General features: G+C 43.9%; 2 protein-coding genes across 5 annotated transcripts in view; one reads left to right on the top strand and one right to left on the bottom strand.

The window, feature by feature from the left end:
* The window catches only part of XRRA1 (X-ray radiation resistance associated 1), a 106,265-nt gene extending 91,741 nt beyond the window's left edge, over positions 1–14,524 (bottom strand). For both annotated transcript variants that reach the window (XM_074014753.1, XM_015435489.4), the window contains exons 1-4: positions 14,319–14,524; positions 9,762–9,829; positions 4,361–4,458; positions 176–360 (exon numbers count right to left, since the gene is read on the bottom strand). In XM_074014753.1, the coding sequence (XP_073870854.1) occupies positions 176–360; positions 4,361–4,454 (279 nt within the window). In that variant the 5' untranslated portion in view covers positions 4,455–4,458; positions 9,762–9,829; positions 14,319–14,524. The remainder of the gene's footprint in view (positions 1–175; positions 361–4,360; positions 4,459–9,761; positions 9,830–14,318) is intronic.
* A 138-nt stretch (positions 14,525–14,662) lies between these two features.
* Positions 14,663–16,785, top strand: part of SPCS2 (signal peptidase complex subunit 2) — a 29,863-nt gene continuing 27,740 nt past the window's right edge. For 2 of the 3 annotated variants that reach the window (XM_065528724.1, XM_065528725.1), the window contains exon 1: positions 14,663–14,791. In XM_065528724.1, coding sequence (XP_065384796.1) covers positions 14,678–14,791 — 114 coding nt within the window. In that variant the 5' untranslated portion in view covers positions 14,663–14,677. Of the gene's footprint in view, positions 15,000–16,785 lie in introns of all 3 variants that reach the window. The other variant, XM_065528726.2, reaches the window with a different exon arrangement.

Consider the following 16,785-nt stretch of genomic DNA (forward strand, 5'->3'; position numbering starts at 1 on the left):
CATGTCAAGAAACTTTTGGGTCCCTTCATTATCCTGGCTGTATTCAATTTGCCAATATCACTCTAATAGTTTGGAGTAGACTGGGGGTAGCTGTGCCAGAGCAGGGTAAATCCTTCCCTACTTCCTCCGCACCCTAGCTAATGTGCCGGCCACTCCAGGATGCATTTACTCTCACCAGAAAAGCCTGGTCCAGGATACGTCCAGGAAGGTCCACCTGATTTTCCCGCCGAGACCCTTTCTTCCCCCTGAACTCAAAAGAAGTCACCTTCAGGCTTTCCCGACGTTCAGCTTGTGCTCCAACCAAACCCCTGGGCTTCTTCTTGAGGTTACCTTTCTGAACCACTAACCAGTGTCCTTGGCCTGTTGGGAAAATTAGAACAGTGAAAAGGGGAAAACTCCAAAGTTACAACGAGTGCAATTATAGACTTTGTTTATAATACTAAAACCCAAACTAGCTCCTGATTACCTAACATGCACCAGACACAGGACTGCAGCTGGGGGTAGGGGAGATATCTACTTAGGTATGTCATTTAATTGACCTCCAAACCCAGTGAAAAACATGTTACTGTCATTATTTTATAGATGAAAAGGCTGCGACAAAAGGAGGTGGAATGACTTGCCCAATTCCTTCCTTCACATTTTTATCTCCAAATTCTATTATTCCTTCAAAAACTAAGATCAAGTATTTCCTGTTCTGTGAAGTCTTCCCTTTTGCCCCTCAGTAGAGCTGATTGCTCTTTCTCATGCATGCCAGTTACTCTTCTACTGGTCATCTCTTGAGTAATGCCTAATGTGTGACCTCAATTCAAGGGTTCCATCTTCTCAAACCTCTATCAGTGTACAGAAAAGATGCTGTTAGAAACTCACAATAAGAAAATGTAGGACAGTTTGTGTTAAAAAAAAAAAAAACCTAATAATAAATGTCTACTGTAGAAAGAATTTTAAACTGTGCATAAGCAAAAAGAATATGAGGTTCACTAGTAAGCCCACCAAACAAAAATCATAACATATTTTGGAATCTGTTCTTTCTTGCACCAGCAGTTTATTTATGGCATGGTATTCATTGCAATCTGTAATTCTTTTATTTGTTCACTTATTCATTGTTTCCCTCTCTAGAGCGGAAGCTCTGGAATAGCAGGGACTTTATCTGACTCATTCATCTCAGTATTCCCAAGGCCTGCACAGAGCTTACCACATTGTGACTGTTGCTGAACAAATGACTGAATGAACTCTGTCCTATAGCCCCTGCCCACACAGTCATCCATTCCTATCTTTTCTGAGCATCTACTTTATGCTGGGAACTGGGAGTATGAGAATGAATAAAAAGGAAGCCCTAACTCAAAGGAGTCATAATAATATAATACATAACATCTTATATACAATAGTATAATAATAATATAAGGGGTGCTGTGGGAACAAGCTTTGTGCCTCTAACCACTGGTTATCTTCTGGGAAAGCCCACTATCCCTGCCTCAGGGACTTGCCCCGGCTCATACAGCACTGCTGTCCATCCTGCTTCTTGGATGCAGTTCCTGTCCTGTATCTCATATGAGCCATTTCCCATTTCCATTATGGGACTGATACTCCAGGTACCCCATTTCCCAGGGCTGCCCTCATCTGGGGCATGGACTTTGCTTCTACTTTATCCTATCTTCATGTGCCTGACTGCTAGGGACCTCAGCCTGAGTTGGTGCCAAAATCCCTAACAAGGCCAGAAAGGAAGGCTCAGAGCATGTCAGGAGATCAACAGGAGAAAAAAGAAACTATGTAAATATCCTGTTTCTCATCATACTTTTACCCATTTATTCTAGTATCCATGATGGTTAATTTTATGCGTCAACTTTGCTAAGCTATAATATGCAGTTATTCAATCAAACACTAATCTAGGTGTTGCTGTGATGGTATTTTGTAGATGTAATTAGTATTTACAATAAGCTGATGTTAAGTTAAAGAGACTATCCTTGATAATGTGGGTGCCCTCACCCAATGAATTGAAAGATATTAAGAGCAAAACAGGTTTCCTAGAGGAAGAAGAAATTTTGCTTTAACACTACAACTTCAGCTCCTCCCCAGGGGTTTCCAGCTTGCCAGCCTGCCCTACAAATTTCAGACTTGCATCCCCCACAATCACATAAAGTCAATTCCTTAAAAAAAAAAAATATGGGCCGGGCGCGGTGGCTCAAGCCTGTAATCCCAGCACTTTGGGAGGCCGAGACGGGCGGATCACGAGGTCAGGAGATCGAGACCATCCTGGCTAACACGGTGAAACCCCGTCTCTACTAAAAAATACAAAAAACTAGCCGGGCGAGGTGGCGGGCGCCTGTAGTCCCAGCTACTCAGGAGGCTGAGGCAAGAGAATGGTCTAAACCCGGGAGGCGGAGCTTGCAGTGAGCTGAGATCCGGCCACTGCACCCCAGCCTGGGCGACAGAGCAAGACTCTGTCTCAAAAAAAATAAAAAATAAAAAAAAATATGTCTACCCACCTACCTATCTCCTACTAGTCCTGTTTATCTCCTACCAGTTCTGTTTCTCTGAAGAACTCTAATGCAACATCCTATAATGGTTCTTACCTACAAAAATTATTACTGTAGTGTTTGAATAGTGACTTTCTATTTCCCTCATTCCTTCTACATTTTCTAGTTGGAATTCTACTATAAGAAAGAGCTGGCTGGGAGTGGTGGCTCATGCCTGTAATCCTAGCACTTTGGGAGGCCGAGGCAGGTGGATCACTTGCGGTCAGGAGTTCGAGACCAGCCTGGCCATCATGGTGAAACCCCATCTCTATAGAAAATACAAAAATTAGCTGGGCATGGTGGCAAGTGCCTGTAATTCCAACTACTCAGGAGGCTGGGGCAGGAGAATCACTTGAACCTGGGAGGCGAAGGTTGCAGTGAGCCAAGACTGCACCGCTGCACTCTAGCCTGGACAACAGAGAGAGACTCCATCTCAAAAAAAAGAAAAGAAAGAGCTATTTTGTTTCCCCCACATATTTACATATTCAAGTATTCATTTATATTAGTAGACTCATGAATATTTGTTGTTCCATGGTCTACAACCTAATTCTGCCATTATTTATTTCATTGCTCAAACTGTCCTACCTTTGGTGATTGGGAGCACCTTCAAGTCGGCTGTGTCCTTTCAACATGCCCCATTATTTTTCTGAGCACTTCTTTACTTCTGGCACCACAAGATACTCCAACTCAACTTGTATTTTTTCTGCCCTAGTCCTGCAAACAGCTATTTCTCCAAGAAGCCCATGCTGTTTTCATTGGAGAATGGTATTTAGAAACCAAGATGTAGATACTACATATGCTTTTTGCTGCTGAGGTGTCATTGCTGTCAGTGGACTGGGAAATACACATATGTACACTAAGACATATAGATATATACAACTATATTTATTTCTGTAGCTATCCATCTTTGTGTGTCTGTGTGTGTGTGAGAGAGAGAGAGAGAGAGCGAGAGAAAGAGAGAGAGACAAAGAGATAAACTATGAGTTCACACTGATAGCTCCATTTGAAGGTGTCTGATAGGTAGGTGGCCAGGGAAAGTCTCTGTGTGAAAAACAAAATCACTGTAGAGAAGCAGGAAGGACAGGCAGGAAGAGAAGGTTCTTCCAATATTCCATCTACAGAGTGACCAACAAGTTACAACATCTGGAGTAAACAAGGTGTACTTCTCCTTTGCCCCACCCTTTCAAAGCAACTAATCCAATCCAGAGAACCCATACTTAGTGTTCCACCTATAGGGTTCTTATTACGGCAATTCCCTGCTCCGGGGAATTTTTTGACTAGATAAATACTTGAAAATCTACCTAGCAGAGTCAAATTTAAGCCATTTTATTTAGGAGTTTGGCAGACTATAATCACTCACCAAATAAGAAATACAGACAGGAAGACAGCTCACGAGAGGATGGGTGCTGAGGACTAGGGTAGTCAGACATGGCTTATTGGAAGAAGTAGAAGGAAAGCTGGGATTTGTGTGATGGGAAGAGTTTGGCTAACAAGAATGAGGGCTGGAACATTCAGGGCAAATAAAAAAGCTATGTGAAAAGCGAGCACCGTAGAATAGAGCATAAAGGAGGAAATGGGTTGTCGCAGAGGGTAAGAGCAGGTTAAACTCAGAATGACACAGAATGCCAGTTAAAGGAGTTAGCAATGAGAAGTCACTGAACAGAAGGGGCACTGTGGTTAAATGTGCACTTTAGAAGTCCCACGGAGGCTACTAGGACTGGAGGGGGAAGGACTGGGTAGAGCAGGGAACAGTAGTGAAGGGGTTGGAGAAGAACAAGTAGGTGTGAGATGGTCTAAAGCAGGAGCTAGGTATGAGGAAAAGGTATCAACTTGAGAAGTCACCTGACCTTCCTCTGGCACGCGAAGCAGGTTTCTGGCTGGAAAGCAGTTGTTCAGGTAAGGCTTCCCATCATCCAGCTTGTAGATTCCTGAGGAGGCCATCTCCCTGAACGCCAGGCAAGGAAAGCAAGGAAGCAGAAGAGTGAAAAGACACAGTGGAGCACTCTTACTCCAGCGCAGCTCGTGAGCCCACCAGGACCACTACACCCTGCACACACCCTGCCTCTGACACCTGGAGGCCCCACTGCCCTTGCTTCAGAAATGGGCTGGCTGTTTATATGAAGAGGGAAACAAGACCCTGGGTTTTTCAGTTCAAATAAATCCTAACCCAATGGAACCCTAGAAAGAACATGATCCTCGGGCTTAGACAGACTTGGTTTGAATCCTGGCTCTGTCTTTCCTTGCTCTGTGACTGGGCAAGTTACTCTACTCTTCTGAACTTCAGTTTCCTCACCTGCAAAATGGGGGTTATAATACCTACCTTAAAAGACAAATAAGTGAGAAAGACAGTGCCTGATACATATTAAGTCTTTGCTAGATGTTTTCTTTGTTTTAACAGAGTTCGGAGAAGAAGGGGCTCACATTTTAGAGACAATAGTGTACAAATAATGAGAATTGAACTGGATAAATAGTATTTGAGGGATGAATTGAGTTTTCTGATAGATAGAAGGATAAACATTCCAAACAGTAAGGGCCACAGGAGGGCATAGTTGTTCACAGTAAAGAAACAATGTGACCCAAGAAGGAGAGGGATGTATGTTTGGTAGTCTTGAACAATAAAGTTGGATAGGAAGGATGGTGCCTGCTCCTGAAGGGCTTGGGGTACCAGGCTAGGAGCTCAGGCTTCATCTTGTAGGTGACTGGGAGCCATGGATAATTTCTGAGCTGGACAGAACCATAATCCAAGCTGTGCTTTAGAAAGAGAGATCTGACAAAAATAGTAGTAGGTGAAAGCAGCACCCAGTGGCAACTGGGATTGCAGTTAGGGGAGTATTGCAGCAATCCAGGGATAAGCTGATGAGAGTTCATGTTAATAAACTAAAGAATTAAAAAAAGAAGGATGGACAGAAAAAAAGAAATGAGAAAGGGAGGAACAGAAAAGAAAAAGAGGAGCAAGACCAATTAGAAGTATGAGCATTTCATGTGTGGACACAGCCTAGGCAACACAGTGAGACCCTGTCTCTACAAAAAATTTAAAAAATTAGCCAGCATGGTGGTACATGCCTGTGGTCCCAGCTACTCAGGAGGCTGAAGTGGGAGGATCGCTTAAGCCCAGGAGTCCAGGCTGCAGTGAGCCGTGATCATGCCTGGGTGACAGTGAGACTCCATATTAAAAAAAAAAAAAAAAAAATGTGAGGACAAAGGAGGACAAGGCCCTGGAGGATCCACAAAAGAAAATAATTTTAGAGAAGTAGGAGAACTGGGAGGTGGAGAGTGGGAGCTGCCAGGTAAGCCAAGGTAAGAGAAAACTCTATGAAAGAGGTAGGGAAGTCAGGCAAGGTGAGGACCGAAAATAGGCCATGAGAAAGTAGGAGGTCAGTTTCGGAAGAAGGGTGGAGTTAAAGCCCGACTTTACGTATGAAAGAGTGAATGGAAGGCGAGGGAATACAAAAAGTGAATATAAGCAAGTTTTTAAAGAAGCTTGATTGTGAAAAGGAGGAGAAAAGCAAGACAGCAGTGAGATGGAAGGTAAAATTGAGAGATGGGTGAATATCAGGGCCAGTGCTGGGGGAAGGTGCCTAAGGAACACCTAGGGGAACATGTGCTCTCTCTCAGAGTTGTGCAAATGCAGTGTCAGCACTTGGCCTCCACCCTAGTCCTAGCCCTGGCGGACAGAGTCACTACCGAGAATAAATTCCAGAAGCTCATTGCATGGGTTCAGATCCTAGCTATGCCACTTACTAGCTCTGTGGCCTTGAGCAAGTTACTTTTCTATGCCTTGGCTTTTTCCTCTGTGAAATGTAGACAATAAGTGCACCTACTTCATAGGGCTGTTTTGATGATTATAGGAGAAAATGCCTTAGTATCTGGCACATGGCTAACTCATGCTGCTCATTTTCCATTACTATGCTATTAACAGGATGAGAAAGGCTTGACTACATCTGTAGCCTGAGAGGAAGGAGCCAGTAGGGGAGGAAAGACTGACAATGCAGGAGAGAGATGGGCAGACCTGCAAAGTCATCCCTGAGAAGGCAAGAAGAAGGGCACTCAGCATCCAGGGGAGGGGTTCCCTCACTGAGGATGAGAGAGGGCAGGCTCCCTCAGGGACAGTTGTGATGGGAGACAGATCTCAAATATCCCGAGTGTTCCATTTCCCTAACACCTAGAGAATAAAAAGAGCACAAAAGAAATAACCTTCCATTTTCTATCTGCTATGGGGTGGCTCCCAGAGACTCACCAATACCAATTTACAGTGAGTCAGAAATTCTTTAGGGGTGTGTGTGTGTGTGTGTGTGTGTGTGTGTGTGCGTGCCCGTGCATGCATGCACATGTAAAAAAGTTGGAAAGAGAATATAGTTCTGACTAGGATATGACTCAGTCTTTTCTTCATCAAATTATTATTCTCTTCAGAGAAACAGGCATAAAAACGGTTCCTCAAAGGAATAGATAGCCCTAATCACAACTGCACTTATCATTTGTCATTCACAGATTGTTCACCACAGTCTGATGTCAAACCTTGGAAAAACCTACATTTTACCCAGGACTTGCAAACACAAATGGTTACAGGAGTTGGGCAGGCCATGTGAGTGAGTGAAGAAAGCTGGAGGCGAGGGGAAGAAAGTAGAAGGAGGGTGTGTGTGTGTGTGTGTGTGTGTGTGTGTGTGTCACAGAGAGAGAGAGAGTGCACATGCTCATAGAGGCAGCAACTAGTCAGCTCTTACCAATTGCTGCCATACAGAAACCTAAGTCATCGTTGCCAGATCTTCACATTTTTTTCAAGGAAAGTCTGCCTTATATATGAAATCTCCTATTTGAGGGTTGGCAACTAATTTGCCATTTTAAAACAATGTGCAGGCCAAACCAAACACCTGAGAGCCAGATTCAACTCCAGGCTACATTTGTTTTTTCTGATTGATCTTTTTTTTTTTTCTTTTGAGACAGCATCTCACTTTGTCACCCAGGCTACAGTACAGTGGCACAATCACGGCTCATTGTAGCCTCAACCTCCTGGGCTCAAACAATCCTTCTACCTCAGTCTCCTGAATAGCTGGGACTATAGGCACACACCACCATGCCTGGCTAATTTTCGTATTTTTTGTAGGGACAGGGTTTCACCATATTGCCCAGACTGGTCTCAAACTCCTGGGCTCAAGCCATCCACCCACCTTGGCCTCCCAAAGTGCTGAGACTACAGGCATGAGCCAACACACCCAGCCTGATCTTCTATTTTCATGGTGTGGAAATTTAAACAATAAGTCCCATTCAATAAAACAAACTCCGACTACTGGGATTTTCAAATTCAATAACACACATTTCCTTTTGTCTTGAAGATGCACAGCACCACTTAATGCAATGTGAACATACTAGTCCCAGCTCCTCTTTTCTTATCCCATACATCTAACAGGTCACTGAGTCATGACAATTTGAGCTCAGAAATACTGTTCCAGTGGTCTATTTTTCTCCATCTCTACTGTTTTCATTAAATCATTCATCATCTCCCACCTAGAATAGTACAACAGTTTTCTGACTGGGTTCCCACTAAACATGAAGGCCAGATGCCTAAGCCTGTTCTTGAAAGTCCTTGGAGTCCTATGTCCTAACCTTTCCAGCTCCAGTTAGTTTTACCCATTCAGGCTCACAGTGTCATCTTCCACTCCCAAAACAGATCATTCACATGTAGCCCTCCCTGCCTCTGTTCTTGGTGTTCCTTCAGCCTAAAACCCCCTTCTCCATCTTGTTCACCTGGTTGACCTCATCCTTTATGTTTCAGCTCCAAGACCACCTCAAAGATTAAGTTTCTTTAACCTCAAGCTCTTAAAATTTGTCCTTAAAGGGATCTAGGCATTTCCAAATATGTGCTGAGATAGATTCATGCAATTTGAGGTAGTAGAGATTGGGGAACCTGCAAGCCGCTGGCCAGGGGAAGGGAGGCCACAAAAAGTATGTGAGATGAGACCACAATTCAAAGGGTCTGGGAAGAGTTCAATTAAAAAAAAAAAAAAAAAAGCAATGTGGAAAGCTCAGATTGGGGCATGCTGAGAGAAGGTTTCCTGGCAGTGACAAATATTCTATGAATACAGAGTGGTGCAATAGGAAGGGAAACAACTTTTAAATTTGACTCTAGTTTCTACTATCAAGCTGAGTGACCATGGGTAAATAACTTTACCTCTTTGTGCCTCAGATTCCTCACATGTAAAATGACGATAAAAATTCTGTGCCTCCGAGAATTGCAGTAAGAAATAAATTAGGTAATAATGGACAGAATGGATACAAAAAAAGCATCTTTCTAGACTCCACCCAGATGCCAACCCTTCCACAAAGCCCTCACTGAACCTGCCAGTGGAAATAACTGCTGCTTTTGCTAAGCTGTAAAGTCTTTCATCAGTATTAATTGCATGGCCCGACCTCATAAGATTACTAACGATCATGAAGGGGTACCTTCAATGGACTATGGATTTCCAAGTCTGGAAACACATCTACTTCACTGTCTCTCTTCCACCCTTGGGACTTAGCTCATAGGAAGCACGCAATAGACGTGTGAGCCAAGTGAAGGATATGATGGCACTCCTAGGACCAAGATATATATACATATATCTGCTACACACACACCGCGTCAATTAGACTCTAAAACCTTCCTAGGAAAGGGCAATATCAGTGGTAGTCATCAATTTATTCCTAACAAAGCACCTAACATAACAGATTCCATAAATATTTGTGGAATAAATGAATGAATGTTGGTATCTCCGTTGGTCCAACACAGGGCACTATGAGTTTCCTGATCCCTGATCTTCCCTGCAAAGGGTTGGAAGCTCTTCTTATGTGTTCCTACAACACTGCATACTTCACCTAACATAGTACTTACGACTTTATTATAATTGTTTGCTCTCCCCTCATCAACTTCTCACCTGCTGTGGGGCCTATAATTACCTTATTCAGCTGTGTAATCCCAACATGTAGTATAAAGCCTACAACTCACTAAAAATATGTTTGGAAGATTAATGGACAGATGGATGGATGGGGACAAATTTATATTCAGTCAATATGTCTTTCAGGAACTCGCTCTCATGACCAATCACACACATCCGCTAGAGAGGTAAATGAAGGAATGAATGAGTAAATTGCTGGCTGGAAAATGTTAGATATGATGTAATTTGCCAGCTGGAAAATGTTAGGTATGATGGCTGTCGGAGAAGACGTCAGTAACTTAAAGAATATGGTGACCTGGTTTCAGGTCTCCAGAGTACTTACTTGATCTTTGACTTTGGGAACGTCCCCTTGACTTCCTTCTTTTTTTGTTTCTTCACTTGTTTCTTTGCCTGTAGAATAAATATTACATTCCTTTTTAGCCTGCTATTCACAGCTCTTGAACTTTCTCATTAATTATATTCTACTGTGAGTCTTCTACTCCAAAATTTGTCTTGCCTTTAGTCCTTGCCCGTAGGACTAAAGATCCAAGAAATAGATAGATAGAGATACAGAGATGGAGACAAAGACAAGACATAGATGGGAAGGTGGTATAGGAGAATATAATCATGATAGTGGGGTATGGCTGGAGTGCTTAAATCAGATACATGAAGCACAAATCTCAAAGGAAGGGATAGTTTACATGATTATTTACACAAAATAAATTTCTGCCAGATAAAAATAGCAAAGTCAAAGTTGAAATATAAGACACAGTCTGGGAAAAGATATTGCCATACATATAATACAAAAGATGACTCACACTCAAGCTTGTAGGAGGCATGCAGACCTGGATGCTATCGTAGAAATTCCAGTTCCTTATTAGGAATATTAGGTGAGAAGGTGTGGATCTACAACTAATGGGCCAAGAAGGGCACATAACCCCTAGGTTACATTATCTAAGACAAGTAAGAACTTTATACGGTAGAAAAAAAAGTCAAAGTTCCAGACTTGGAGGCTGACTTCCTGGTTAGCTTTAGTTACCTCTGGTCTCTATTTCAAACTTGACACAACTAATGCCAATCTGGCTATAGTGCTTCCTCCAAAACAAACATTCTCTCTTTCTCCCTGTCTCCCTGTCTCTCTCTCTCTCTCTCTCTCTCTCTCACACACACACACACACACACACACACACACACACACACGCAGTAACGCATATTTTTGCTTGTTCCATTCCTTTGGCCTATCACATTTCTGCCCCTCTTCCTTGCCTGGCTACATACAGATTAGCTTTCCTGTATCTCCCTCTCCTTAGGTTGAGTCTCCTCACGTCCACTTTTTTTTTTCTTTTTTTCTTGAGACAAGGTCTCACTCTGTTACCCAGGCTGGAGTGCAGTGGTATGATCTCAGCTCACTGCAACCTCCACCTCCCAGACTCAAGCAATCCTTCCACGTTAGCCTCCCAAGTAGCTGGACCACAGATGTGTGCTACCATGCCCAGCTAAATTTCTGTATTTTTGATAGAGATGGGTTTTCACCATGTTGCCCAGGCTGCCTCAAACTCCCAACTCAGCCTCCCAAAGTGTTGGGATTACACACGTGAGCCCCCTTGTCCAGCCATCAAGCCCACTTATTAATGGAGGCACTAACATGGTTGGGCTTTGTGTCCCCACCCAAATTTCATCTTGAATTGTAACCACCGTAATCTCCATAATCCCCACGTGTTGAGGGAGAGACCTGGTAGGAAGTGACTGGATCATGGAGGTGGTCCCTTATGCTGTTCTCATGATAGTGAGTGAGCTCTCACAAGATCTGATGGGTTTATAACTGTCTGACCGTTCCTCCTTCACACTCTTGCCCTCTCTTGCTTGCCACCATGTAAGACCTGCCTCTTCCCTTTCTGCCATGATTGTAAATTTCCTGAGGCCTCTCCAGCCATGCGGAACTGTGAGTTTGTTGCAGGAAGTCAGGGACCCCTGAACCGAGGGACTGGCTGAGGCCATGATAGAAGAACATAAATTGTGAAGATTTCATGGACATTTATTAGTTCCCCAAATGAATACTTTTATAATTTCTTATGGCTGTCTTTACTGCAATCTCTGAACATAAATTGTGAAGATTTCATGGACACTTATCACTTCCCCAATCAATACCCTTGTGATTTCCTATGCCTGTCTTTAATCTCTTAATCCTGTCATCTTCATAAGCTGAGGAGGATGTATGTCGCCTCAGGACCCTGTGATGATTGTGTTAACTGCACAAATTGTAGAGCATATGTGTTTGAACAAGATGAAATCTGGGCACCTTGAAAAAAGAACAGAATGACAGCAATGTTCAGGGAACAAGGGAGATAACTTTAAACTCTGACTGCCTGTGAGCCGGGCGGAACAGAGCCATATTTCTCTTCTTTCAAAAGCAAATAGGAGAACTATCCCTTAATTCTTTTTCTAAGCAAGGAACATCCCTGAGAAAGAGAATGCGTCCCTGAGGGGAGGCCTCTAAAATGGCCGCTTTGGGGACGGCTGTCTTTTACGATAGTAGACAAAGGGATGAAATAAGCCCTGGTCTCCCGTAGCACTCCCAGGCTTATTAGGACGAGGAAATTCCTGCCTAATAAAGTTTGGTCAGACCGGCTGTCTGCTCTCAAACCCTGTCTCCTGATAAACATGTTATCAATGACAATGCATGCCCAAAACTTCATTAACAATTTTAATTTTGCCCCGTCCTGTGGTCCTGTGATCTCGCCCTGCCTCCATTTGCTTTGTGATATTTTATTACTTTGTGAAGTATGTGATCTCTGTGACCTACACCCTATTCGTACACTCCCTCCCCTTTTGAAAATTGCTAATAAAAAACTTGCTAGTTTTACGGCTCAGGGAGCATCACAGAATCTGCCGACATGTGATGCCTCCCCCGGACACCCAGTTTTAAAATTTCTCTCTTTTGTACTCTTTGCCTTTATTTCTCAGACCAGTCAATACTTAGGGAAATAGAAAAGAACCCATGTTGAATCAATTAAACCTCTTTCCTTTATAAATTACCCAGTCTTGGGCAGTTCTTTATAGCAGTGTGAAAATGGACTGATACAGGCACTATACCACACTGTATTATAATGCCTACTTCCTTGTCTGTTCCCCACCTCACTCCCAGGCTGTGAGTATCTCCAAGATCAGGTCAGGCCTGGGTCCTACTTATCTCTTTATCCTGCATCTTACACAGGACCTGGCTTACTGAAGGAAGAGTCTCAATGAGTGTTAATTGAACTAACCCAACCCATGAACAAAATGCCACAGGAGCACTTCATGCAGTGGGTGAAGAAAGAAGAAGCAAGTATCAGGGATAGTTTCACAGGGTAGGTGACATTAGAGCTGGATCTTGAAAGATGAGAAGTTGGCCTGGCACAGTGGTTCGTACCTGTAATCCCAACACTTTGGGAGGCCGAAGCAGATGGATCACTTGAGGTCATGAATTCAAGACTAGGCTGTCCAACATGGCAAAATCCTTTCTCTACTACAAATATAAAAATTAGCCGGGCATGGTGGCATGTGCCTGTAGTCCCAGCTACAGAGACTACAGCTTGGGACACTGAGGCACAAGAACTGCTTGAACTTAGGAGGCAGAGGTTGCAGTGAGCCAAGATCCCACCACTGCACTCCAGCCTGGGTGACAGAGTGAGACTCTGTCTCAAAAAAAAAAAAAAAAAGTGACTAGGGCAAAGGTATATCATCTCATTTTCTTTTAAATAAAAGAAAAATAAGAAGTTGTAAAAGATAAATGGCAACAAGCTACAGGGGCATCTGATTAGAGTGTCCAGGGATTGCTTCAGAGAGGTAATGAAATGTCATCTTATGTTATTGTTACATAGTGAAAATTATTTTCTTTTTAGTAATAATTTAGTTATTTACTGATAATTATTTTCTTTTCTTTCTGATCTTGGCTCACTGCAACCTCTGCCTCCCAGATTCAAGCAATTCTCCTGCCTCAGCCTCCCAAGTAGCTGGGATTACAGGCGCCCGCTACCACGCCCGGCTAATTTTTGTATTTTTCATACAGACGGGGTTTCACCATGTTGGCTATGCTGGTCTTAAACTCCTGACCTCAGGTGATCCACCCGCCTCGGCTGGGATTACAAACGTGAGCCACCATGCCCAGCCTAGATAATAATTATTTTCACATGAATTTTGGCTTCCCCAAGACAAGTTTTTGTCTATTTTATTCAGGAACATATCCCTGGTGACTAGAATAGGACCTACTACATAGTAAGCAACTCAAAAATATTTAATTATTTAGATGCTTATGGGGGATATATAGGAATTAAAAAACAATACAATGTAACAGAGCATAGTATAATACAATTCTGCTATTTGATAACTCTGTCATGGAGTAGGAGTTCCACCAGAGTAGCAACCAGGTCTATCTTGATCCCTTGTATCCATCAGTACAATATTGGTGCTCAATATATATTTGTGAAAAAAATTATTAATTAAAATGTAGACTCCTATTACATCCTAAAACCGTAAAAGCAGAGTGTCAGAAGGGATATATATTGATTTTTTTAAATGCCGGCTTGAAAACCGAGTTCAGATACACGCTATCTGGCTTTGGGTAGGTTCTTTAGTTTCCTCCTCACCTAACAGGGATGTTGTGGGACTCAGTGAGAGAGAGGATGGCTGGAAGTGCACATAGGATATTGCCTGGCAGACATTAGGCACTCAGTAAATGTGAGTTCTCCGTAACACGAAAACATTACTAACAGCTAAAATGACAGCTGCTTGAGAAAACAATCAGTAAGTGCCACAACCGGGCTAGAAAAGGATGAAGGACCGGCTCCTGCCCACTCCTTTGGAAACTCCACACCTGGGCCGGAGAAAGACTCAAACTCGGAAACTAAGTTTTCAGTCGCACCTGCCTCCGGCGTCGCTTCAGCCTCCGAGGGGTCTGCGGAGGCGAAGTCCCAGTCAGGAGGGATGCGCGCCTGCGAGCCTGCCGGGGATCTCGGAGCCGCTCCACGGTGGTGCCTGCCGCTACCTTTCCGACGCCTTAGTAACTGGGACGCGACGGCAGACAGTGTAGGCTGCAACCGACGGCCAGGACGTCTAACTACAAGTCCCAGCAAGCCCCGCGGCCACGTCCTCTGACTACCTCGCGCCAGCAAGCCCCCAAACTACGGATCCCGATTGACTCCGCGCGGCGCGTCACGCTGTCAGCTCCAGCCAATCGGCTTCAGACAAGTCGGAGGGGAGGGAGACGTAGAGGCGCACAACATGGCGGCGGCAGCTACACAGGGCGGGAGAAGCGGTGGTCTCGGGGGCAATAGTGGGGCTGGCGGTGGTTCCAACTGCGGGACAGGCAGTGGCCGTAGCGGCTTGTTGGATAAGGTGAGGAGCCGGTTCTTGGGAAAAGTTGAATCCTGGGGAGGCCTGGGAGGCGGCGAACCCACCTTCCCATCCCGGTCTCCCTTATTTTCTACGGCCTTTTGAGGGGAGCCCTTGTGTAACCACTATGACAACCCTACGCACGCTTGTAGCCTGCCCTCATCACACTTCAAACCTGGACCCTCTCCTCTTTAGGACTTCTTTGCTTCTCGTAAGTGTTCTGGTCCTGGCCGCCACAGCTTTTTCGGTAATTTGGTTCTTCCTATACTTAATTGTATCCATCGCTTTTTCCCTGGGGTGCTGGGTGCACTGTTGCCAGTGCCCATTTCACAGACACGGAAAACCGAAGCCCAAGGATTCAAGAATCGATATCCCCGAAACTCCCTACCACCATCAGCCTTGCGTGCTGCTACAGATTCCAATGTGCTTCTTGTCCTTTTGCTTACTTAAGTTTTTAGGCATTTAATCATGATAGGCGAATACTTAAAATATTTGAGTATTGACTCGTCTACTGGGCTGACAAGAAGCCTTTAAGATTTTTCTTTCTTTCTATTGTTTTTCCCCGCCCTCTCCTCTCTCCCCTCTACCGCCCTGTTTGCTACCAAGTGCACTGCTGCCCGCTCACGCTTGTCCCTTTCCTCCTCTGCTCATCCAATTTTTTTTTAACTGCAGTCCTAGCAACAAGGGCTTAAAAGAAAAGAAAAAAAGGAAAACTGTCCCTGGGTTGGCCCTTCTTGCTCTTTGCACAGCATCTTAGAAGAAACAGATGGATGGAGAACTTCGTCCTAGTGTTGATTTTGCCTCTAATTAGCTTTGTGACCGTGAAATATGCTTGCTCTCTCTATGTCTATTTGCTCATCTGCAAAGTGAGAGATTTAGCCTTAAAATGAGGGACTTAATCCTAAATTCCCTTCCATTTCTCTCATTGTAGGACCTTGGGCTGGTTTGATGAGAATTGTTAAGCATGGTGTCTTTAGTATAGTAAACAGGATTTTTGAATTTAATTGAAAACAGCTTTCAGACTTCCCTGTGCATAACACATGGTAGGTGCTTAAGAAATGAAAACTTGATTATGTTGAGGGGTTCAGATCCAGGTCTTTTTACTTGTCTTTTTGAGTGTCATTGGTTTTGAAAGACATGGTTCTCACACACTTCTCTTGTGAGGGGTCTCACTTCATTGCCCAGAATGGATCTTAGCTCACTGCAGCCTTGAACTCCGAGGCTCAGGTGATCTTCCCACCCCAGCCTCCGGAGTAGCTGGGGCTGCAAATGTGCACCACCACGTCTGGCTAATTTTTTTGCTTTTAACTTTTCTGTAGAGTCAGGGTCTTACTGTGTTGCCCTGGCTGGTGTCAAATTCCTGGGCCTCAAGTGATCCTCCCACCTCGGCTCCCCAAAGTGCTGGGATTACAGGCATGAGTCACCATGCACCTGGCCTCACACTCAAACCTTAAGATACAGAAACATATTCTGGAGGTTGGGATGGTAAATTGCTTCAAGACATGAGAGTATGGGGAATTGATGGTCATTTGTGTACACAAATCCTTCCCTCTTCCTGGGTAAGCGCCTAACAACCTGTGCTTACCTGACACCCTAACTGCTCTTGCTCTTCCTTGCAGTGGGATTATCATCAGCAAAGTATGGGCATTCTGCTAAGGCAGTATGGAATACTATTATTATGGAATAGTGTATATGGCACCATTGTGTTATTGAAAGAACCTGGATTTGGGGATCATAAGATTTCAGCTTTGAAGTATTTCTGCTACTTGCAAACAGTATGAAGACTGGCAAATCAATTAACGTTTCTTCATTTGGAATTTTAGAATCTCTGGCACCTGTATCACGGGGTTTTGGGAAGAACCAAGTAAGACAGTACACGTTAATGATCTCCATTACCTGTAGTGTCTGGTACAATGTGTGATGGTGGAGGAGTAAATCAAGAATCCTAATATCAGAGAGCACTCAGAATTGCTGAATATAGAAGATGGGGTAATTGA

This window comes from Macaca fascicularis, chromosome 14 (assembly GCF_037993035.2).
Source record: "Macaca fascicularis isolate 582-1 chromosome 14, T2T-MFA8v1.1".
Classification (NCBI taxonomy): Eukaryota; Metazoa; Chordata; class Mammalia; order Primates; family Cercopithecidae; genus Macaca; species Macaca fascicularis.